Here is a 25275-nt window from a genome sequence, read left to right on the forward strand (position 1 = left end):
GGATGCTCACCCTGGCTGCCAAAGGGGATGGCAGGAATGGGGTGGGTAGCAGGCTCCTGACTGGACTAGACATCTCAGAGATGTCCATTCCCCGACCAGAGATGTCCATTCCCCGCCCCCCATCATTCTGCTTGTCCTCTTTTTTTAAAAAAAAATTATTTGTAGGTGCTCTTCACATATGAAGGATATAAAAATATTTGGAGAGCTACATGCTGCACATCTGGTTTTCTCTCAGCTTATTTATCATCTTAGTCTTAATGATATTGTTTGCTATATGGATGTTTTACATTTTTATTTTATCTTATCTCTCAGTTATTTTTTCAAAGGCTTCCAAACTCTATTAACTATTTAGTTTGGGAACTGGAACATTTCCTAATAGTTTACTAGTAGGTTTAGAAAAAGAGAAGCAAACAGCATTTGAGCTTCTCAAGGAAACGTCCGTCAGTGGGTCCCAAATCATGGACTGGTTGCTGTCTTTGCCAGCAGCTTCACAAAGAGGGCTTACCTCTGTGGAGCCGGTGAAGGCTATCTTGTTGATCTGTGGATGAGAGGAGATTGCTGCTCCCACTGTGGGCCCAAAGCCTGGCACAATGTTCACCACACCTGGAGGGAACCCGACCTGGGAGGGACAGAAGTGGTATCAAAGGATCAGACAGAGAGCACCTACTACAAACCTATCTTCAGGGGTGCTCAAGAATTGTAGCCCTGTAATGTCCCCAAGCAGAACAGTATCCCCTAAGGGCAGCTGGGTCACACGCTGGCCAGGATGCACCCACATCAGCTGCAGCAACCCCCATCCCCCACCATGCTGGTCTTCTAATCTTCTGCTGCTGGCTGGGATGAAGGCACATGGGAGAACTGATCACACCCAGGAAGTCGATCATCCTAGCAGAGCCCAGGAGCAAAGGTTCAGAGATACCACTAGGTGGCAGTGGTCCTCTTGGATAAGACTGCCTCATGTGTGTGTGTGTGTGTGTGTGTGTGTGTGTGTGTGTGTGTGTCTGTGTCTGTGTCTGTGTGTGTGTGCCTGCGTGTGTATGTGTCTGTGTGTGTGTGTGCGTGCGTGTGTGTGTGTGTGTGTGTGTGTGTGTGTGTTGGGGAGACTGTGTGTTTTTGTGTGCATGCTTGTATGTCTGCATGTGTACACACGTGCATACGAATGTGCCTGTCTGAGTATGTTTATGTATATGTGTGTGGGGCTGTAAGAAAATGGGGATGTGAAAGCATTTTTATTTGTGAGAGTGTTTGTATGAGTGAGTGAATGGGTGTGTGAAGGTGTGTGTGTGAAAGATCATATGTGAGTCTGGGTGTGCCTATGAGTGTCAACATGTGAACATGAGACTGTGCGTGTGCGTGTACGTGTGTTTAGTTTGAGAATCTAGAGCACTGGGGCAGGCAGCCACCAGGGATTGCTCAACTACAGCTACAGCCTCCCCTTGCTGGCCCCACTGGGCCCGTCCAGGATTGGCACCGCTGATCTCCCATACTCACACTCACGACCCCCACACAGGGAAGGCCTCCCTGTTAATAAGACTTTCACCAACCTAGGGAGGTAGAAGGTGCCATTCCCAACGCAGGGTCTTGTCTTTGACTTTATGTTTAAAATGGCGTTTTAGGGCATAGTGTTCGACTCTTAAGTTTCCTAGGCACTATTCTGCAACCGTTGTGATTTTAGAGCTCGAGTCTCTTTTATATGAAAGCATGTGTGACCCGTGAGAGGAAGGCGAGTTCTAGCTGGTTACAGCAGCCCAGCCTCCCTCAGCAGCACTGTGCACACCTCCCTGCTGCCTCGGTCCAGCTGGGAGGGAAACGGTCACCTTTCTCCCAGCTCGTCTTTCTTCCTGTTCTTTCCATCTTCGCTACATGCGTGCTGATGATGGAATAGCTGAAATATGTTGCCAGGTGTGTCTGACAGGTGTCCCTCTAGGCCACTGCTTCCCTGAGTTGTGGCTCCCTGCGGTGGGGAGGTTCCTGGGAACCCACACACAGCTGCAGCTAACTACCTCGCTAACTGGCAAGGCCACCCTCCCACCCTCCCATGGCCATCGAGCCCAGGACCCGTGGAGTTTGGAGAGCTCATTTTTCACCCACCTCTTGCAATGCTCTAGGTAAAACACAGAGAGCTAAGCACTGGTTTATGCCTTAATGAGAGAGGCAGGTTATTTTTCGGACCACGGTGAAGGACAGCAGCTTCCAGATCAGCTACCATGTGCAGCTAAGCCAACCGGCCATGCCCTTCCTTCTGAACGGTGAGCCGGTGGTGCTGTCACTGCTTTCAATGGTGTCTAGCTCCTCACTAGGCTTCTTACCTCTTTGATGAGAGAAGCGAGGTACAGGGCAGTGAGAGGCGTCTGCTCAGCTGGCTTCAGGACCACGGTGTTCCCGCAGCACAGGGCAGGAGCCAGTTTCCAGGCCAGCATCAACAGGGGGAAGTTCCACTGTGTCAGAGCACAAGAAAGGGGCCTTGAGGCTCAGGTCCACTGTGCCCCCATCCCAGGGCCCAGCTACCCTTGTGGATGCTTCCTTTATGTGGTCTAGATTGGGCTTTGAAGGGTAGGAGTATGTAAGGCTGCAGGAGTCCAGTGTTAGCTCAGCGCCATCCTGGAAGATACTAACAGAGCACAGTTCTACTCTATGTGTCTTCCTACTCCCTCCAAAATGCTTACCGAAGGGGTGACATTTCCCTTGTCGCTTCACTCAGCTGCTGTGAAAGTGGCCCAGGGCTTCCCAGATAGGCAGTATCGAGTTCCTCAACCTGTGTAGGTCTCAGCCCCTTAGTTTCCCAGGCTGCAGGAATGGGGCCTGCTATTGCCAGGAGTGCTTATCCTAGCCTAAGCTCCTACTTGCCTGCCTTGCTCTGTTTCCTTCCAAAGGCCACCGATCCATGTCTCTGCCTAGACAGGTCTGACAGTTTGCAAAGCCCTCTTCTCTGGTGACCAGACATTCCTGTGTCCCAGGCCCAATTAAGATACTCTGTCCCAGAGAAGGAGGCCACTCTGCTGGAATTCACCATGCCTCCTGCCGAACACCCTACATTATCTTAGGAGTCCTGACGTCGAACCCTGTGCCCACAGCCTGTCCCTGGCAGTGGCCGTTACAGAGGGCAGAAACAGTCAGTGAAGGACACTTTGATACTCACTGGTGTAATGGCCCCACACACCCCAATGGGCTCATGCCTGGTGAAGCACATGACGTTATCATCTGGAAGAGAGGTGACACAGGGGAAGAATACAGTCGTGGTTAATTAGTTCATATAGACCCAGGCATGGTGGCACACACCTTTAATCCCAGCCCTTGGGAGACAGAGGCAGGTGGATCTCTGGGAGTTCAAGGCCAGCCTGGCCTATATAGCAAGTTCTAGGGCAAACTGGAGCTAATTAAATAGACACTGTCTTAAAACAACAACAACAACAACAACAAAACATCAATAACAACCACAACAAGACCACGCAAACAAACAAAAAGGAACTTCACTGGGTAAAACTGAAAGAGAGAAATAGAGAAGCCTTCGAGGGTCCCAGGTCTCGCTCTTATCTGTAACACAAAGAAGTGATTTGGGCTCAAGTTCAAAACATGAATTGAACACCCTAGAAGAAGAAGCATGGTCTATGTGGGGACAGAGCCCGTGGGACAGACGCACTGCAGGGGAAAGAACAAGGGACAGGGGTGGGCTGGGGGACTAGATTCCCCAGTAGACCCCAGTGAGGTCAGAGTCTGCGCAGGCTCACCTGTGGGGATGGTCCTGCCCTGGATTTTGTCTGCCCACCCGGCAAAATATCTGAAGGTCTTAATACAGCCCTCCAGGTCGACGAAAAAGGCATGAAGGAACGGCTTGCCGGTGTCCATGGTCTCTAGAGTCTGCAAGAACAAGGCAGCGTCTTTTGTGGACACAGCATTTTCCCCTCATCCAGTTGTTAAGTAGAGGGATTCAGGATAAAGCACAACCCCAGAGCATAGCTCTCTAGACCTCAGTCCTTACACACCACTTCAGAAAACCTGCCTCTACATTGAAATGGACCTGTACGGGCAAGGACTGACCCCTCCCCCTTTATCGTCTGGTGTCTGAAGCAAGGGGCTGGCAAACGTGGGCACTGTCTCCACTGATGCTCATTGGGACATGTGCCGTGCGCCATCTGCCCTGGCGTTTGGTCTTCCATCCAGAGCGCAGCAGTCTTCAAGGCACCATCCAGACACACAAATTCCTGTTCCCCTAGGGAGCTTCCAGAAACTTGGCTGGCAAGAGGATGGCTTCTTTTAACAAAACGGAAAGGGAAGGCACTGGTTTTTCCTTCTCAGCTGGGCTGGTCAGTGTGGCAGTGGAAAGAACCATGGAACTCAGGAGGGTCAGGCCACCAGCCCAACAATGCAAGGCTCTCCACGCACTCGGCTGGCCGGATGCGGAAACAGACGAGGGAGGGCAAGCTAGGCAAGGGTGTCGCTGCTCAATGTTGGGATTCTTTTCTATTTCAAGCCTGGGTGAAAGAAACCCCTTTGTCTCTCACACAAGCAGCCCCTTGGAGCACTCTGCTGAAATGTCCACTTATCTGGCCTCACAGAGTATCCACCCGCCGCATCGCCTAGGGCTGAATTCCTGTCGAAGTCTCTATGGAGCTAGATGATGCTGGAGAGAGGAAGGGAGGTGCCTCCTCATTCCAACCCAGGGCTTCATTCCCAAGGCACTTGTCCATGTTTTATTGGATCCTGGATGGCTCTGTTCCCATTAGAAGATACGGAGAGGATACAGATGCTAAGGCTAGCAGGGCCCCGGGACTCCCTAAGGCTGAACAGCAGCCAGCATTAACCTCCAGGAATCTTAGCTATCACCTGTTATGTGGGCATTTGGAAGACTTAACATATCCAGGGCTCTTCTGTCAGACCTCTGCCTCAAAGACAACCCACAGAAACAACCACAGTCTGCATGTGTGGTATGTTTATGTGTACACATTCATGTGTGTGTGGATGCATGTGTGTATGGGTACATATGCATGTAGAAGCTGCTCAATCCTTTGTCACCTAACTTTTTGAGGCTAGATCTCTCTTTGAGCCTAGAGCTCACTGATTTAGCTCGACTGGCTAACCGGTGAGCTCTAGAATCCTCCTATCTCCATCTCTTCAGCCCTGGCATTCATAGGTGTATCCTGCCAGGCCTAGCTTTTTGTGTGGTGCTGAGGATACAAACTCAAGACTTCATGCTCATGTTGCAAACACTCTGTTGACTGAACCATCTCCCCATAGGAATCATCACTTCTGACTGACACTGTCTGAGCCCTCAGATGTCATCTTCCACCTCAGTTTCTGCTGCCGTCAAAGGAAGATATTTACAGTTTCACCTTCTTGGGGCTGGTGTGCGAGTTAAAGCAATCAGGGAACAAAAGGCTTGAAAAAGTAGTGTACTGCAGCGAAACTGCCCGAATGCTAACTGGTGGACAAACCAGCTTTCTCTTATGCACTAGATGGGTGCTGGGTGATCCTCGCTGTGTTCCTGAGGAGGAAGGACTCAGACCAGCTGAAGATGACAGAACTTGGGTCTGAGAGTCTGGTCCTCACCCTGAACCTCATCCACTTGGAGACCAGCATGGCACCCAGGGCCCTGTATCTTTGGCTCCTGTGGATTTGCATCCACTCTCATTTCCTGAGGAGAAACCCAGTACTAGCAGGAATGTCCAAAGACATTCTGGACAGTCCCCAAGTGCATGAACACGGTGTGCATGAAGCTAGGGACCTGTCTATTCTTGCTCTTTTCTGGGATAAGGTAAGAGAGAAGACACTGATGGAGCTTTGTGGGCAAATTTGGAGCCTGGTAACCCTCTGCCTCCCATCCTGGATTTCTCCTTTGGTTTGGGAGCCTTGGATTAGGTAGGTTTTTTTTTTTTCTTTCTGGGCCTCAACTTCCTGGGTTTGAAATGAGATAATACATGCTGTAAGTTCAGAGCCTACAAATCATGTCCATGGGGAGCTTTCAGTAAGCATTACCTACAGATTTAAACCATCAAACCATTAATCTGGGCGAGATCGCTTTAGTCGAGTAGTAACTTGAATTTTCCAGGCTGGTCGTAAAGAATCAGTACAAACAAAACCCAGTTCACAGTAAATTTGCTTGAAAAGGGACGGGCAGCTAAAGGGACAGCTTAGTTGGTAAGTGTTTACTGCGTAAGCCTGAGGACCCGAGTTCAATCCCTAGAACCCACATTTGAGAAAAGCCAGGAGTGGTGGCACACTCTCGTAATTCCTGCACAAAGAAGGCAGAGACAGATCCCTGGAACTCACTGCCTAATTAGTGAACACCAAGCCAATCAGACATTGTTTCAAAAACAAAAAACAAACAAAGACAACAAAGTGGGTGGCTCTTGTGGAACAACCCATGCTGACCTCTGACCTACACACACACACACACACACACACACACACACACACACACACACACACACACACAAAACCTATGCATGCACAGCTATGCTCACACATTCTGCTGGCTAATGGTTCATCAACTGTGTGGGAGCTGGAGTTGTGTGGGCAGAAGAACCTCAATTGAGAAAGTGCCCTCACAAGATTGGCCTGTACGCAAGTCTGTGGGGACTTCTGATTAGCGAAGGAGGGTCCACAGCTCACTGTGGGCGGCACCAACCCCAGACAGGTAGTCCTGAATGGTAGAAGCCAGCAGGCTGAGAGAGCCATGTGGAGCAAGCCAGGTAAGCATCACACTTCCATGGCTCCTACCTCAAGTCCTGTGAGTTCCTGCCCTGATTTCCCCAAGTGATGGAGTGTGCTCTCAAAGTTCTAAGCCGAAATAAACCCTTTCCTCCCCAAGTTTCTTTTGGCTGTGGCATTTTATTACAGCAATAGAAACTCTAACTAAGACAGATATCCATCTCCACATGCACAAAGGGAAAAGAAAAAGAGGAGGGAAGAAGAGGTGGTGGAGGAGGAGCTGGGGGAAGAGGAGGAAGTGTAGGAGAAGGATGTGGAGGAGGAGGAAAAAGAGGAATGAGAGGACGAGTGGTGGAGGAGAGATTGGAGTTCAGGTAGAGGACGGAGGTTGAGTGTTGACTCCAGACAGGAGCTGGTGGTGGTCTTACTGCTGTGCTCAGACATGGGCCATCTCGGCCACTCCTAGGCTTACTTTATTTAGCACATTAAGAGAAAAATGCACCTTCTGAAAAGTTAGCATCTCAACGTTCAGATGCTACAGGACAATTGGTTGCTAGTGAGGCTGCTCCAAAATGCCAGTGTGCCCAGGCTGCAAATGAGGGTCCAGAAATGGCACCTAAACTGAAAGGTCAAATCCTATCAAAGAGGAGCCTTATGTGGCACCTATGTGGATGAGTGCCCAGAGGGCCAGAGCTTGGGCCCAGGTTCCTCAACAGAGCTAGAAAGTCACGAGCCATGGAGGCCCCAACATCTGTTTCCAAACTTTGAACACAGAATAAATACTCAGTTCCATCAAACCACGGAGCCGGCAAGAGAATATAACAGAATAAAGCGTTTTGCTACTCAAAAAGGCAGGAAACCATATCAAGGTGGAGAGAGAGGGGCGCCCTCCTATGATGTGGTTAGAGTTCTCAAAGCCATATTTCCCAGTCATTCTTGGGGCCCTTTAATGTTGGGGCCAAGAGCTGGATCTTATTTCTTGTGGGCGACCAGGTTGTAGTGGCAGGAGTGGTGTGCTGGGTGGTGGCCCCATTCCCCCTAATCTGCTTCCGTCTGCTATCAACAAGCTATCTTGCCAGGGCAATGGGGCAGGAGAGGAAGGTGGCCACGCACTGTCACAGATGGCACTGACACTTGAGGACAGGGCGGGGAAGGTTGCCCAGGGCACATCCTCTTCAGCCTATTAGTACTCACGGACATTGCAGACCGATGAGCTCATGCGGGGGAAAACAGAAATGTTTTTGAAAAAGCCAGTTTGGCAGCTTGAACAGTGCGGCTGGTTTTCGGTGTGGCAGGAAGAAACCAGAGGCTTTTACCCTGGGAGGGGGCCACTCTCACTTAGATTCATTCTTGTGAGCCCAAGGCCTCGCACTGGGAAAAGGAAACAGAACTCACGGTATCTGCAGACCCCTCTCAAGGAGAGCTCCCCGGGCCCCAAGGAGTACATTCAGGTCAAAAGCAATTCAAGGGTTCTGGCTGATACTGTTCTTTACAAGGATGGCGACTCTCCCGACTTTCAACATCAGAAAACAAAAACAAAAACCTCTTTCTAATGTTTTGAATCAAAGACCGAAAAGGAGAGGTCCCCTCTTACAAATTGGACCTCAAGGTTCGAAACGAAATTTTAACCAAGAAATCGAATTGGACAACAGCTAGAGCGAAGGTTGTGACGGTTTCAAGACTCCCCGCGGGGCTGGTGATGTCACTTCCGGTCTAGGTGCTTGCCACCAAGCCTGAGAACCTGAGTTGGAACCTTGGGATCCGTATGGTAAAAAAAGAGAAGCAACTCCTGAAAGTTGTCTTCTGATGAATACACAGACACCGTGGCAAGCGCGAGCCCACACGCAGGAACCCAACACCACACACACAAATAATAACGACTAATGCATTTTAAAACAAAAGACTTCCTGTGGCCCAGCGATGTCTTCTGGTCATCTGCCCAGGGACCAAAGGAGGGCTGAATCTTGTTAAAGAACAGACTTACAGCTTATTAATGCCTTCCCAGCCCTGCAGCCGAGCTTACACTCATGGGTAGGCTCTATTGCTATCCTGTCAGGATTAGCCAGGGGGCGGGGCAGCTTGGGTCGGAGCCTGGGCTCCTGTAGCATCAGGGTGAGTAATATTATTGACAATAGCAGTCTCCTCGTTGGCGCTCACTGTATGCTGGGGACTCTGATGACTTTAAACGGCTCTTTGTCAAACAGCACTTGGATATCATTATCTGTGACATTTCACTGAAGAAATAAATCTCAGGCAGTTAAGAAACTAGCATGTAATTAGTGAGTGGCAAAGCTGACATTTGAGCCTAGACCCTTTATGCTGCGCGTCTTCAATAACCAAATCTCATCCTTCTCAACATTCTGGATGTGCTCACCACTGCTCTGTTCTGGGGCCTTAGGGGGATGCATTCAGACAATGCAGGGACTTTGATTTTCTGTGAACAATGTCATTTGTCCCGTCCCCACCCCCACACCTGTCCACGATGACTGAAAACTGCAGGTAGCACCTAGCCACTAAATACAAACTGTATTTTTTCCTATACTGACTTTCCACAGTGAAGCTTAGCTTGAGAGAGGAGAAGCAATGGCTAATAAATAACGTTATAACAGCTCACTGGGATGCAAGGCCAATTGCTTCTTTTTAGAATTTTCCATGTAAGCATGCAGCCCAGGTGATTCTGGATAACTGAAACCTCAGAGAAGAAGAGACTAGCAGGACTCTGATAAGGTTGGGGTTATGTTTGTAAGGAAGTTCGTGTGAAGCAGAAAACAGTTACTACATAAATGTCCAGATAAGGTTAGGTGAACCCGGCCTCTGGTGACTGGTTGTGAATGTCTCTAGTTTGGGAACCCCAGAGGCAACTTAACTTCCTTTCCACAGTCAGGCCAAGAGGCTGAGCTGCAGTGGAGAAAGCCTGACTTTAATATGTTACAGAGGAAGTCTTGAGGCTACCTGCTACCCACACCCAAAGACCAAACAGACCTATAGCCCCACAACACAGACACCTCAGGTATTTGCAGCTGCATCTCATGGGCACAGGTCCCTCAGTGAGAGGGACAGTGAAGACAGTTCCCCCCATACCTGCCCAGCACCTGTACTTACTGCCAGGATAGCGCGGTCCCTTTCTATAAGATCAGCCAACTGGTGCAACAACTGGCCACGACTCAGGGCATCCAGCCTGCGCCACGGGGAGCCCCTCTGGAAGGCAGCTTGGGCGGCCTCCACGGCCTTGTCCACATCGGGCTGCGCGGCAAAACAACAGAGAGAATGTGTCACTTTTCACACGACCGCAGTCTGAGGGCACAGAACACAACAGCGTTTTGCTGTGGAGCCAAGAAAAGAGGGGGGGGGCATCTAGACCATCGAAGCAACAAGTTTTGTAGATCCCTTGGATGATGTGGGAGCTTTCAAGTTACTTTTTTCACTTTACGTGATAAATCGCCTTTAGTTTTCTGGCCAGGTGTTAATGTTTTATGGAGTCGTTCACCTCAAATATTTTTCTCAATGGCCCAGGTCTAAAAGATTTTCCAGGCCAGGGAGAAGATGGCTCACCCAAGTTCAATCCCCAGAATCCATAAAGGAAAGAGAGGAGTGTTTCCCAAAAAATTGCCCTTTGACCTCCTGGTGAACGCAGGAGTGCCTGTAGTCACAGACATGCCACGTACATACTAATAAGTAAAATAAAACTTAACGCTTTAAGAAAGAGTCTCCATGTGTCAGCTCCATTTCAACCACTGAGATCACCATGTACATGCTAAGTGTTGGAATTAAAGAAGGGTAACAACCGCAGGTCTTTGTGATACTTTTCTAAACTGAGACTTGAACTGGAGCCTTGCATGCGCTAGCCAAGCCTTCTACAATGAGCCTTGCCCCTCCCTTCTGTCTTTAGGACAGAGTGGGAGACGCAGAGGAGAATGGGGAATGGGCTCTGAGGAGCTGGTCGCTGACAGACAGACAGGCTCAGTGCAGTGTCTGTCTCCCTGGGGCGATGCAGCAGGTAGCTGATGCTGCACTCCAGTCAGGCGAGGCTTCTGCCAAGACCATCTCCAAAGCCGTCACTAAATTTTGGCAAAGGGCAGTTTGCTTCTGGGTGGAGGCCAGGACCTCTCCAGCTGCAGGGGCAGGGCAGTCTCTGTCTCTGGGCGCACAGGCAAAACGTTCATTCAGGCTCTGGGAAGAGTCAGGGCCTGCCGCAGAATTCCCGACTTCCTCCTGGGATCTATCAGCCTCCTGTTCCCTTTGCCAGGCCCTCCCAGCTCCCTCCAATCTTCCTCACCTTTATTCTACCCTCTTGGCCTCACTAATGTGCATATTAAGAAAATCTGGCAGGGTGGTGGTGGTGCACAGTTTTAATCCCAGCACTCAGGAAGCAGAAGCAGGCAGACCTCTGTGAGTTCAAGGCTAGCCTGGTCTACAAAGCTAGTTGTAAGACAGCCAGGGCTACCCAGAGAAACGCTGTTTCAAAAGAAAACAACAACAACAACCATCTGTTCAGCAGTGGTGATGGTGTACACCTGTAACCTCAGCACTCGACTTGTGGGATGGAGGCAGGAAGATCAAGAGTTCAAGGCCAGACTGGGTTAAATAGTGAGGACCATCTCAAGAAACCAAGAGTTGGGTGTTTACCCAGCATGCAAAAGGCCCCTGGGTTAACCTGAAACACCAAAAAGAAAACAAGAACGTCTAGTATCCATAGTCCTGGGAAGATCCCAGAACGTAGGAGTTTTCCACTAGTCTGGGAAATAAAGCAAGATGCAATCTCAGAATTGGGGTTAGTGGTGATGGGGGTGGGGGTGGGGAGGGGAACGGAGGAAGGGGAGAGAAAGGGTGAGGAGAAGGAATGGGAACAGAAGGGAGGAAGGAGAAAGGGAGAGAGGAAGGGGGAAGAAGGAAGGAGGAGGAACGAAGGCAGGCAATCCACCCAGTACTTCACTGATTAAGCAGAGAGGGTCATGTTTTTCTGCCTCTGTAGGAGGCTGCTTTCTTCAGGGGGCCCTTCTATTTAAAATACATTTGATGGCTTTGACAGGTACAAAGGGCCCACGTTCCTTCATGCGTGTGAGATAGAGGAGGTCTTACACGAGGCTAAAGGTCTATGCAGACTACAGCCTCACACTATCGTGTAAGTTTCCACTAGTAAAGAAACCGACCAACCACGTGACATCATTACTACTCCCGGGAGCATTTGGGAGCATCCTCCCCACCCCTCAACCCCCGCCCCCTTTTAAGTGTCTCCTGCCAGAATGCTACTTTTCCTGAAACACACCAGCAGGAAATGCCTTCTGGAGAGATTCTTTAATGCTTACAGGTTGAAATAATTGATAAAAACCTTCCCTTTAGCTATGCGATGAAGACAGCTGAGGTCACTCTCAGCGATGGAGAAACATCCATCAAAGACGCCACTCTTTGTAGAGGACCATCTGTAACTGATCCCATGCTAGGCTGTGTCTGAGCTGCACATACCGACCGGCTGCTGTGGCTGCCCCGGCCCTACCTGGAGGTGGGCCCCCGTGCCTTACAGCCAAGCCACACAGCTTCCTCGGCCTCCATTTCTCTCTAATTGAATTACTTAGAAAAGGGGTAGAGGACCCACCTTATCGCCTTCTTCCACCTCACATATTTTCTCTAGAGTTGAAGGGTTATATGTGGCAAACTTTCTTCCACTCTTGGATTCGTGCCAGTCATTGTTGATAAATATCTAACCAGGAAAGGAAGTGTAACAAATTAGGCTTAAATCAAAATCATACAATTTCAACATGCTAAGGATCTTAGGTAACGTCTTGTCTGCCTTCTTCCCCAACCCCCTCCCCTGGACGTCTTATAGATGAGACCTGGAGTGGGGAACAGAACACAGAATCACATGAAGCAACAGATCAGAAGCAGAATTAATCTTTAGAGTTTTTTTTTAATTATATCATTGTTTGTAGCAACAGCGTGGATTTGCCAAGGCATGGCTGAATTAAATGTTTACGAAGAGAGTGCACGTTGAAGCTTGTGTATTTGTAGGCTTAAGAAAAGGCTGGGCAGGTCTGTGTATAAATCAGGACACAGTCTGTCTGGTCCCAAAAGGCTGTAAGCTATAAGCTGTGCACACTTCCTCCTTGCAAGTAAGACCCCCAGGACCTAGGTTTACTTGAGATCTTCCCATAAATCCTTAGGCTTCCTCAAGCCACACGGTGGCATCATCTCTGCGTCCCTCACAGTGTCTACTTCCTGAGGTCTTTTACGAAGCCAGTGTTGGAACACCAAGCTAAGTCTTTGGGTTAGGAACATTTTAGATTACTTTAAGTGATATAGTAAACCATAATTTATATCCAGAAATAAGTAACTCGCAAAGAGATTATTTTATAGAAGCCCCCAATTATCCAAAACACAGCTGGAAATAGAATTATTTGAAAGGAATTTATCAAATCAGTGTACTGAGACGAATTCTACCCATTCAGACTGTGTTCTAATCTCTAATCACCTTTAAAAGATGGCGCCCAAACATGTGGTTTCACGGGACTGGAGAGGTGACTCAACCGTAATAAGCATTGGCTGTTCTTCCAGAGGATCTGGGTTCAATTTCCAGCACCTACATCATGGCTCACTACTGTCTGTAACTGCAGTTCTAGCGGATCCCACACCCTCAGACATACGTACATACAGGCAAAATATCAATGGACATGAAATTTAAAAAGCAAAAACCAAAAGATGTGGCTTTTGGAAGGAACCAGAAACAGAGGAGACAAGTAACACACAAAGCAGGCTCTGATGGCACGGAAGGTCTGTCAGCCACCAGGGAAGCCACCAGGGAAGCCATCAGGACAACCACCAGGGTAGCCACCATTGTGCTGTAGTTCCTGGAACCTCATTTTTGCAGCCCATCAACAGAAAAGGCTGCCGCGTGCTGGAATTCTACAGCCCAAAACATATCACATAACTTCATGCAAGTTAGTAAAATGATAATAATTGTGTCACTGCAGAGCCAGTTTCAGTGACTGAAGGTGAATCCTTTAGCACACAAGGATTCCCTGATGAGAGTAGATATAGATGAGAGCAAGTGAGAGAGAGAGAGAGAGAGAGAGAGAGAGAGAGAGAGAGCGAGCCATGAGTGTGTGGCTGGTTACCATTTCTTCAGGCTCCCTTGTGTGTATTTTGAAGCTTATCAAATAGGAAACACCCCAGGCCACCTCTGGAGTGAATCTCAGACACAGGGCAAGCTTCGGCTAGGCCGGTGAGCAGCGGCTGCCCCAGCCCCTCGATATGGAGCTTGGAGCTGAGCATGAAGTCGCAGCAGGAGATACCCAAACATATTCTGGAAGCTCAGTACCTTCCATGTGAGGCCGGGCCCCCAGGGGAGCGTGCAAGGAAGAGGCCTGGCTACAATTACAGGTTCATTCTTCCAGCTGAAACCAAACCCAAGAGTTCACTTCTGCCGTGCGGCAAGTAATCACTCGGCAACGGCGAGAAATTAATAAGCGGAGAAGGAGTTAAGTCAGTGTGCAGAGGAAAGTGAAGCCAGGAGCAGGCCCATTTGAAGGAAGATGAAATTTCGTCGGTGAGATAATAGAGACTGTCAGTGAAAACTGCTGATTCTAGGTCCTTCCTGGTATCAGTTCCAAGGGGGAGGGAAAGTGAGAAGGTGGTAAAACAGACTCTAAATAGCAGGGAATGGAGGCGGACTGCGGCGATCGGGTGTCTGCCACACACCTCATCTCTAGGCACACTCTTGAAAAACTATAATAGGCAATATATACATATATACGTGTGTGTCCGTGCATGTGTGTGTGTATGTGTGTGTGTAGGTGTACATGCATGTATGTTATGAGTGTGTAGGTGTGTGTGTGTATATGTGTGTGTATGTGTGTGTATGTTATGAGTGTGTAGGTGTGTGTGTGTAGGTGTGTGTATGTGTGTGTATGTTATGAGTGTGTAGGTGTGTGTGTGTATATGTGTGTGTGTATGTGTGTGTAGGTGTGTGTATGTGTGTGTATGTTATGAGTGTGTAGGTGTGTGTGTGTATATGTGTGTGTGTATGTGTGTGTAGGTGTACATGTGTGTATGTTATGAGTGTGTAGGTGTACATGCGTGTATGTTATGAGTGTGTAGGTGTGTGTGTATATGTGTGTGTATGTGTGTGTAGGTGTACATGTGTGTATGTTATGAGTGTGTAGGTGTGTGTGTGTATATATGTGTGTGTATGTGTGTGTAGGTGTACATGTGTGTATGTTATGAGTGTGTAGGTGTACATGCGTGTATGTTATGAGTGTGTAGGTGTGTGTGTATATGTGTGTGTGTATGTGTGTGTAGGTGTACATGTGTGTATGTTATGAGTGTGTTGGTCTGTATGTGTGTGTGTGTGTGTGTGTGTGTGTGTGTGTGTGTTTCTTGGTTGCTCATGACATTGATCCTTAGACCTTGCAAGCCAGCAACCTCAAGTAAAACCTCCAGACTGGCTGACCATATTTCCCCTCACAGTGTTTCTCACTGAGCAAAGCTGTTTTCCTTATTCTGCCAGTAAGTAGGATCTTGTAACTGGTTTCCCGCCGCCGGTTTTCTACCCACTAAAACAACGTATAAACAAAACTAAGGAAACAGCCATGGGCATGGCCCACCACGGATGTCAGCTGAATTGTTGAGAATCATAACATACTAGCTGACTGGTATAGAATGAAAACATCTCCACTGACTTGAGAACCAGTAGGACTGGGACATTATTGAGGTATAAGGTTAAAGATACCGTAAGAGGTGGACAGAATTCGTACTTTGTTACTGAAGGCCCCGGAAGGTGTTCTGGATGGAGGTAAAGGTGGTGGTCACACATGAGAACCCTGCTAGCATTATTTCCAGTAACTTCCACTGGACTCAGCTAAATTCAAAGTGGCTATGTTTTCGGGAGATTTGGGGGAATTTTATTTTTCATAAAAGAGATGGTAACATTTTGTATTTTGATGAATTAGAAACCTTGACAGAGGACCTCTGGAAGAGACTTTATAAAGAAAGCGGGTCCCTAAAGTAGAAGAGCCTGCCATCCTCTAAGATCAGCATGGGAAACCCCAGAAGACCCTCCCTCTCCTCACCAGAATCACCCACATGACCCTGTGCCCAGTGTGAAAGTTCGAGTACAACTGAAGGAGCTTTGATACAATCATCCTTCTGGAAGCTGGTAAGTCACCCTGCCATTGCCTGAGCTCAAAGCAGCCTTCCATGTTGGAGAAGCACGGTGAGTCAGGGAAACTGCACACTTCTGCTGGTTCACATGCTCACAGCCCACTGTTGGTGCTGGGTCTGGATCTGCTCTTCCACATCTTTGCCTTCCTTCCTTAGCTCAGGCCACCCTGATGGTACAAGGTTCACCTTGACTTTTTCATTGTTATTAGAGGTCTCTGCAGAGGTGCACGAGAAGCCAAGAGGGAGCAGGTTGGAACCAGTAAAGGGATGAAAGGTGTAGCAGGACATCAGGCAGCTGTATCTCCTGGAACGTCCCAAGGCTTGCAGCCCTCGGTTCCCTGCATCTCACTTTCTTTCCCCAGTCTCTGTCAGACACCCCTGGACCTTCAACCCTCAAAAGGCAGGGGGCTCTGTCAGAACCAATGACTCCTCTGACAACCTCCCAGAATCCTCTTCCATAAAGGCTGCATCTTTAAATTTTAAAGTGTTCCAGGGAATCGCCTAAGAGGCAAACTTTTCCTGCTCTGTGGCCGACAGTTGTGGGAGGATTCAGTAAGATACTAAGCGAAGAGGCAATCCTGTTCACTTTCTGTCTGCTGTGGTGTTTTTATAGAACTGTAAAAACAAAAGAGAGCAGCCACTACCAGAACAAGAGCGGATCATCACAGTGAGGTCTGAAAAATGAAGCCATTATTCGCTCGGTTCCCAGCCCCGATGCTGGAATTCTCCTTCTGAAGCTTACACGGTTAAGGAAACTATATTTAAAAAAAAAAAAAAAAAAAAAAAAACAACAACTTTCAGTCCTCCTGGGGCTGTGCCTCTCTTGATTACAGAGCCTTCCTTGGTAAAACAGTTCGTGTAAATGTCATGCAATTTATATGTCGGCATGGCCGACTTCGGGGACCAAGTCCCAACAGAACAGAATCTGAAGCCCACACATAGCGACCTGCCACTTTCACCTTTTGATTAAAATTACGCGAGAGGGATAATTGCTACTTTTGAAAATAAAATGGATGAAAGCGGTTTCTAAGCATTATGTCAGCCGGAGTTGAGATCCGTGGACAAAATGGGAAAAATAAGAGGGGTTGAAGTTTCCAGACCTGAGAGATCTGCGGTCCCTCAGACGCTGTACACACCTAGCAGGCAGAGCAGCGCATCCCTTTTAGAGTTGTTCTTCCTCCCTGAGCTTTCTCTGCTGCCAGACATCACCATTGTCCCTGCAGCTCAGGGACACCCTGCAGTTCAGATCTCACCACTCTGCCAGTGCCAGCCTCCCCGGAAAGGGCAAGAATTAGGCCTGGTCACTGCCTGTGGCCTTGTTCAACCAGCAGTGGTTTCCCTGGGCCCAGATCTAGAGTCCTTGATCAGTGACGTTCCATCTTTCCTCCCCAGCTCTTCTGGTAAGTTGGGTTCAGACAGAACACAGGGAAGGTACCGGACCCTTCTCTCATTGCCCAGGAAGACCTACTTACCAGCTACAGTTCCTGGTGTGGCTCAGACTCGAAACTCATTGTGGAGTCCTCAGGTATCTTTAGCTCCCCTCGACCCTGGCACCCCCAACCCAGATCCTAAAGCCCAGAAAGCCCTCTACCAAGAAGTCACCCTATGCTCATTCGCTAAAAGCACCAGCACTCAAAGTGGGCGGTGGCCGGGACACACCGGGGTCTCTGCAGGCTGCAACTCTGCACCTTGGGCTCTGCACTGCCTCATTCCTGCTCCTCAGGCTTTGAGGTTTAGCTCACCCAGCCAGAAGCTGGGGTTCCCACTCTGGGTGCCCCTCAAAAAAGTGCAGTTTCCAAGGAGCGGACTTGCACCAGAGACGCTCAGGTGTGGGCAGCTCCCTGCGGACTCCCAGCAGTGTTGGCTCCTGGTCCTCTGCTCTCCTCCCTACCAAGCTGCTCCGTGCAGGAATCTGAGGCCGTCGAGTCCAAGGGTAGCCCTGCTCACCTTAGTGAACTTGACCTCCAAGTTGCGGATGGGGCGCGGCAAGGCAGGCGGTTTCCCATCAGGCTGTCCGTTTTCCACAGCCCCGTTGGTGGTGGCCATGACTGGTTCGCACTCCCTGGTCCGTGTCCCCGACGCACCGGCTCGGCCTGGGCGGTGCGCAGCCTGCTCAGGGTGACAGCTCCGCGCCTTTATGCAGCGCCCCACGCCTCCCGCCCAAGGGGGCCGCCTAATTGGCTGCAGGACGGAGGAAGGGAGGGCGGGCGCGGGAGAGGAGGAGGGGACCGGGCCGCCGCAGCCACCCCTCCCGCTGTCCCTGCCCCAGCGGGAGCCGGACGGTCCCAGCCCGACCTAAGCGGCGGCCAGATAGCTCTGCGCATCGCCGGGTGGCCACACCGCGGGCTTCCACAGCCCTGAAGGCTGTCCTACAGCAAGCTTAGAGGGGGCAGGAATTCGCAAGGGTCGGACACCCGTCTGGGCAGGGAGCTGGCTCATAGCGATCACAGTAACAGGCCTCTCTCAGGGCAATCCCGAGACTTTGTCCGAGGCACCTGCGGTCCCAAGCCACCGCAGCCGCTCTCTGAAACTTCGGCGGGAGTGAGCGCTCGCTCTGGGACCCTGCGCTGCGCCTCCCCAGATCTAAGCGTTTTGTGGCCACCATGCGTGACTGTCTCGACTTGGGGTCTAGTTGCCAGAAGCCTAGGCTCCATCCTTCCCAAGCTAGGGCCGCCGGCGGAGGAGGTCCACTCGGAGCCCGGCCGGCTGGGAACTTCCTTCACACCCAGGACAGCAGGCAAAATCTAAGTGACAGCTCTTTTGCTCAGCACTTGGGAGTTTTGCCTGCTGGTCCTGTGACCTTCATAAGTACGCACAGCCCCAGGGAGTCAATTACTTTAATTTTTGAAACGCACAAATTAAACTTCCGTTTAAAAGACTGGAAAAAAAAATCCCCCAAACAAAAGACATGAGATCTTTACAGCTAGTTGCTCTCAGACTAAAAGCTCATAATGTTTATGTTGTTCAGAACTGCCAAGAAGGGGTTGTGGGAAAGCATGTCCAACTCCTCTTATTTTGTCGCGTAGGAAATGCTCTATTCAACCCAGGACTTAGACTTAAGCCTCATGGGAAAAATGGGAAACCCTCTCACCCAGCTGTAAGGTCATTGCATCAGTAGGTGAGACTTGAACTCCCCACAGAGGAGGGGGTTTAGTCCTCAGAGAGGTTCGGCCATGTGCTTCTGTGTAAGGTGGCTCCCTCTGTCTGTTCTAAGGACTCAGTGTCCATTTCTGTTCACCATGTTCCTCTTCACTGCACCGTCACTAGGAATCCTTTTGGATAACCAATGAGCAGTAAACCTTCAGAAAGGCCCTATTTGAGCTCTGTCCTCTCAGACAGTGGGAAGGTTTCCTGCTGTTAGGGATTGAGCAGATGAGAATGGGGATGGGGGACTGTGGCCCCCAAATGAGCAAGGACCGACAGGCTTCTGAGAATCTGCCTTTGACACTAGGGTCACTGTTGCTCCATCTTTCCTGTTCTTTCTGGGCTCCCTGCCTGTGTAGCTGGTCCCATGACTCCCACCTTGGTCTACTGAAAACATCCAGGCTGTCTCACACTAGGGCCCCTGGATGCTGAGTCCTGCCATCTGAGTGTTTTTGAAATGCTGAAAGGACCCTTCTCTGTGCAGAGACCAAAGCCTGGCAGTTGTCACAAGCCTATGGGAACTCCTGTCCTCCGAGGATCCTGTCTGGGTTATCAGTTTGACAGGTCTTTAAGAAAATACAAACTCCAAAAATGTACAGAGGACACTGAACTTATCAAGTAATTGTTAGACTGATGGGGGAGGCAAATGGGTTTGGGGATTAGAACTCTGCCCCCTTTTGGTAAGAATCTGTTTCTTTTAAGGTGGACCAGAGTGGACAATGCAGGCTGCCTCATTGCAGAGCCTGGGATCCATTGGCAATGGCCGAAGACAGACTGGCTCACCTTCCTCCTCTTACTAACTCCACGTGACCCGGAGGTCAGAGCAAAATACTCAACCATAGATAGTTCCCTGCAGTAGGCAGTTCCCAAAGAGCAGGTCAGGGGGGATGGGCTTGGCTCTGGGCTTGTCCTGACTGGAAGTCTCTTCCTCCACACCCCTCAGCTCACCATCCAGCAGACAGGGAGAAGCTGAGATGCTCAAGTTCTCATTTTACAGGTGAGTAAACAGAGGCAGGTGGATACTTGTCCTAGACCTCACTGTCCTGGAGGAGCCAAAGGCGAACGGAGGGAACGGGTGGTGCAGGATGCAAGGAGAGGTTTCTCTTAATAGTCTTCTGTCACATTTCTTCACCTAGGGATGTACCTGTGTCCCAAGGTGGCCCCAGGGCACCTGATGTAATTGAGGTGCTAAGTATTTTATTAGGTAACAAAATAATGGGGTTGTCTCTTCTTTGGCTGTGTCTGCTAGGAACACTCATGGCCTTGGCCCCAAGGACATGGTCCTAGGGAGCAAAGGAGGGACTCAGTACTTTGCACAGTGGCTCACCAGGTGTTTGGGGGTTTCTGGAGCATTGTGGTTGGTGAGGGCTCAGCCTCCCGCCCCACATCCCTGCCTCAGACCCACATCCCTGTCTCAGACCCACATCTCTGCCTCAGACCCAGCTGAGTGCTCCTAGGTTGACACTGGAACTCTGAACCTGTAACCCCCTTCCCACTCCCTAGTGCTTGGGGAGGCTCAAGAAAGATAACGCTGGATAAACTATGGGGTGCTGTATACAAGCCTGGTCTCCACGTTTTCCTACCAGCAGATGTTTCTCCTTCACTTCTTCCTGGCTTATGTATCACTCCCAGCCTGCAATTTTCTGTTCATTTCACTGTTTTGGTATTTGGATCGGTAGGGTTGGCGTGCTGTCTGAAGCTTGGCTTCTTGGTGGGCGCATCTTGTGATCTGGGGCCACATTGAAGGCTTGTTTGTGTGATAAGCATAAAAAAATTAAACATCGTTGGAGGTAGTGTGGAGAGATGGTTTGGTTCTCAGCTGGAGTAACTTCAGTTCCAGGGGATCTGACACCCTCATCTGGTCAACGTACTCACACACATATACAAAACAAACAAACAAATAAGTATTTTTACAAAGCATTGGGGACTGGAGGGAAGACTGAGTCACCAAAGTGCCAATTGCACAAGCATGAGGACCTGAATTGGCTCCTCCCCACCTGCGTGAAAAACCTCTCTTCATGGCATTCCAGCACTAGATAGATGGGTGCAAACTGGTAGATTCCTGGAGCTCACTGGCTGGCCAGTCTAGCTGAAATGATGAGTCTGTCTTGAGGAAGGCATCTGAAGTCAACTTCTGGCCTCCGCACAAATACGCATCAAGGGAAAGCCGAGATAAAAGAGAGGTTGGATAATTTCCCTCACATTGAAACCTAATTCCGTTTCATACCGTACATGCTTGTGGGAGATGTTGAAATCTGTGATAAGCGTAATTAATAATAGGTCGGACAGAACCTACACTTCGTTTTACAAGTCTGGTGTCTGAACTTCTGTGAGGGGTGACTGGGCTTTCTGGGGACCTCTAGCATCGCAGATCTTACCATCCCATCTCCTTATCGGAATCACTCATCTCTTTCAGCTAGTCTGATCCAATCCAGGGACATGAGTATGCACTCTGAGAAGCTTCCCAGAAAGCCAAGCTTTTCTAATAAGGGAAGTTCTTTGACAAAGGGAAGGCCGTGCAATTATTAGGTGACTATCAATGGGGTAACAGGTGGCCCAGAGCTTGATTTACTGTGAATGCTTCCTTGCACTCACAGAAGCAGAGTCTGCATTGTATGGGAATTGTCCAATGTTGACCAAATTGATTTGAACAGGCAACTTCTTACTGGTCAAATTTTATGAATTATGATTCATCAAGTCTCCTCTGTGCTGCAGCTTTGTGGGAGCAAGCAAATGAATCTGTTTTCTTATGTTCTAGTTTGCTTCTGCTGTGATAAAATACTTTGATCAAAAGCAAGGAAAGGGTTCACTTGGTTCACACTTCCAGGTCACTATCAGACTCTGAGGGAAGTCAGGCAGAAACTCAAGGAAGGAACCTGGAGGCAGGGACCATGGAGGAAGGTTGCCCATCGACTCATTCAATGTCGTATACACAGCTAGAACCACCTGCCTAGGGACGGTGCTGCCCAAGGTGGACCGAACCCTCCCCTATCAAGCCTTAATGAAGACAATCTTTCACAGTCATGATTTTAGGTCAATCTAATCTGGGAGGTTTCTCAATTAAAGTTCTCTCTTCTAAGATGATTCTAGATTGTGTCAGGTTGTCAATAAAAACTAATCAACACAAGTGTTAGCTTTCTGGTGCTGAAGCAAGATACATGGGACAATCAACTGATGGAGAAAAATTGGATTTCAGCTCATATTTCCATGGTTCCTCGGGCCTGTTTTCTTGGGCCTTTGGTGATGCAGGAGGACATCATGGCTGGAATGGGTGGCAAAGTTCACCTCACATTGACTGAGAAGCAAAAGAAAGGGGGAAACAGGAATGGACTAGGTCCCTAATATCCCCTTTAGAACACACTTCCAACAACTAAACTTACTTCCGTTAGGCCTCACCTACTTATGGTATCGCACTGCCGGATGAAGCGCAAAGCTGTAACATGTGGGTCTTTGGGGCCCATTACACAATCCGTGCAACCTTTGTAACCAGGATCACGAGAGGGAGAAGCACCTCACATAGAGGAAACAGAGGTTGACGGAGGACCATCCCATTGTCCCTTTCCGCTGCTTTATCCTCAACCCTGCTGGCCCTTTTGGATCCCAAGAAAATATCTTCCACATAAACACACATGAACCTGAGGTAAATCCAACCCCAACCCGGCAGAAGCAAACAGAGGACTAATCATATAAAACCAAAGAGAATACATCACAGTATTTGTGGGTCTGGCCTTGATGAGACCTCACACACACAACATCTGACAGTGCATGGCTTCTGGAACTTTCCTGTCTGCCAGTGGTTAGGAGTTGTGACAAAGCCAGGAAAGAGCATGTGGGTGAGCGTGACAGCTGGTTGACCTCCCAATTTTCTCTTCTTTCTGGCCAAAAGAACCCCACATTATCAGGGCAGCCATGTGTTTGATAAAGGCTTGCCTACCAGCTTCTTTTTCAGAGAAAGAGATATGAAAGCAGAAACCTTGGGTTGAGCTCCCATGGGGTAGAGTCAGCTCAGAGACTCGTTCATTCCCAGTGGCTGGAACACAGGCGTAAGGGCTATGGCAGCCATCCTGTGACAGTTAAGCACTTCTGATGGCAGTTCAGGGTAAGGAATTCGGAGTAGACACATAGCAAGGACCCAGACCCTGGTGACCCTGGAGCCAGGTGTTTGCTCTAGATTTCCTTCACTGTCCAGGACGTCACCCTGAGCTGGCTGTAGAAACCTAACCAATCCTGGACCGGAAACAAAAGCCTCTAATGGAATAATTATGCCATTTTTATATCAAAAGAAGTCTGTTTAGAAAGAATGTCTTCTCTAGCTTTGGTGTCTTGAGCTTAACCCAATGCCCTAGGGCTAGCAAGATGGCTCTGTGGTTAAGAGTGCATGTATGTTGTCGAGGTCTACCCCTTAATTTGATTCCCGGAGCCCACTGGAAGGAGAGAGGCAACTCTATCTGTTCACATGTACATGTTTACACACATACTCACACACACACACACACACACTCACATATACAATTTTTTAACGGTGTAGATATGTTGATGTTTATGTGTTTATGTCATATAGGAACTTTGAAATAACAGTACCAACCCTTAGATGGAATAAGTGAATCCACTTCACTGAGTCAGTCACAGCTTCCTTGCCCTAAATCCCTAAATCTGACAGTGGATTCCTACCTAGGGAAGAGAATAGATTGGTGCAAATGCTCTCACAGGTCTGGGCAGTCACCCTCCACGCACCGTGGTCCCTCCTTGGTGTCTGTGTTCTGAGGGATGCCCGACACTGGGAGAGCTGCCCCGAGTGCCAAGTTTGCTGTGCCACCCATACCAGAAAGATGCTTGTCTGGGCTGGCATTCACTCTAGGGAACAAGAGGCCAGAGTTTCAGTTTTAAAGTCTACCAAACATTACTCTCCCTAACCACTGCATCTCGCTCTTGGCACCCCGCCCTTCCCAGAACCTCCCCCTGGACATTCTCAGTGATAGAAGAGGCTGTTTGCAAACCTCTCAGACATCGTCAGACTTGAAGGGTCTAAGGCTTGAGCTAAGCCTGGATGTCTTAGCTTTTGATCAGGACGAAACAGGCTTCCCGGTTAGGAAGGAAAGTGTTAAGGGGCTGAAGAGAGGGACTAGGGAGAGTCTTGGACACAGAACGATTCTCACTGAACAATGGTGTTCACTTAGGCCCAAGTGAATCAGAAACATACATATTAGATTTCCTTTGAAATCCACATGGGTGTAGGGATGCCGGGAAAGGGGACTTAGCGGGATACATTTTGCCAAACCCAAAATGTTTAAAAAAATAATTCGAATATGTTAAGGTTTGGCAAATCATTCTTGGGTGCATCTCACTGGCCCCACAGTGAGAAGGCTGTGCCCCTGCCCTTCATCTGGGACATGCTTTAAAGAATGCACAGATTTCTCAGGAATTTTCTCTTGGAGGCTTGCCACTACTAGGATCCCAGGGTGGGGATCATAGTGGGGAGAGGTGGCTGCTGAAGTCTATGCTGTCGAGAGGTTTCCGGGGGATGCCCGTGTAGCCACAACCTCATGGTGAATCCATTGGCAAGCTCACAGTCCTCTGCAAGGCACATCGCATCTGAAGGTGTTTACACTACCCTTTATCTAACTCTTTGCTATGGCATCCTGAGGATCCTAATACCTTCACCCCGTTCCCAGGCGACTGGCTCAGTGAGTGACTACAGCACTTCCCAATTCGCCATGCTTTTCGTTCCCAAGCAAACATTCAAGCACTGGGGTTCGCATCGCATTATATCAGGATGTCAAGTACCATCTGCTTTGCGTTACCATAGACATAGTTTACTAAGAGACAGCAGATTACTTGTAGCATCGGTGAGAGTAAAACAGCATAAATATTAGGAACGAAACGCAGGCCTGATGGGGCCTAAATGTGCATCTGACTGACTTCACAGAGACTTCAGCTAACCATGAACTTCTGCCCTTCTTTTATCCCATCAACCACCAGTGTGCGTTTGCACCTGCTCGGGTCACAGCTTGCCTCGCACTTCCTCTGTTGGCCACTAGATGTCAGGGGACCAAGTTGAGTAGGAAATGGTCACTGTAATGTTTTATACCGAGAAGACAGGCATTCACTTCCCAGTTACAGTAGTTATATTTTGGATACTTTGTCTCCATGTACCTCTGTACATCAGAAGATGGCATCAAACAGGTGTGAGATGCTATGTGGGTGCTAGGAATTGAACTCAGGACCTCGGGGAGAGCAGTGAGTGCTCTTAACCACTGAGCCAGAGTTCCCCAAACTTCAGTGGTGCATAGGACAAATCAGAACCGCTGCTCCATGGGCTTAATCAGGAGG

The 25275-nt window shown here is 49.1% G+C and overlaps 1 protein-coding gene across 2 annotated transcripts in view; it reads right to left on the bottom strand.

Moving 5' to 3' along the window:
- Positions 1–17912, bottom strand: part of Aldh1a3 (aldehyde dehydrogenase 1 family, member A3) — a 35151-nt gene extending 17239 nt beyond the window's left edge. Inside the window, 7 exon segments of one of the 2 annotated variants that reach the window (NM_153300.2) lie at positions 506–619; positions 2310–2438; positions 3140–3201; positions 3729–3858; positions 9751–9891; positions 12242–12346; positions 17749–17912. In NM_153300.2, the coding sequence (NP_695212.2) occupies positions 506–619; positions 2310–2438; positions 3140–3201; positions 3729–3858; positions 9751–9891; positions 12242–12346; positions 17749–17847 (780 nt within the window). In that variant the 5' untranslated portion in view covers positions 17848–17912. 2 annotated transcript variants of the gene reach the window in all.
- Positions 17913–25275: the final 7363 nt, after the last annotated feature.

Source organism: Rattus norvegicus, chromosome 1, assembly GCF_021556685.1.
Source record: "Rattus norvegicus strain SHRSP/BbbUtx chromosome 1, alternate assembly SHRSP_T2T, whole genome shotgun sequence".
Classification (NCBI taxonomy): Eukaryota; Metazoa; Chordata; class Mammalia; order Rodentia; family Muridae; genus Rattus; species Rattus norvegicus.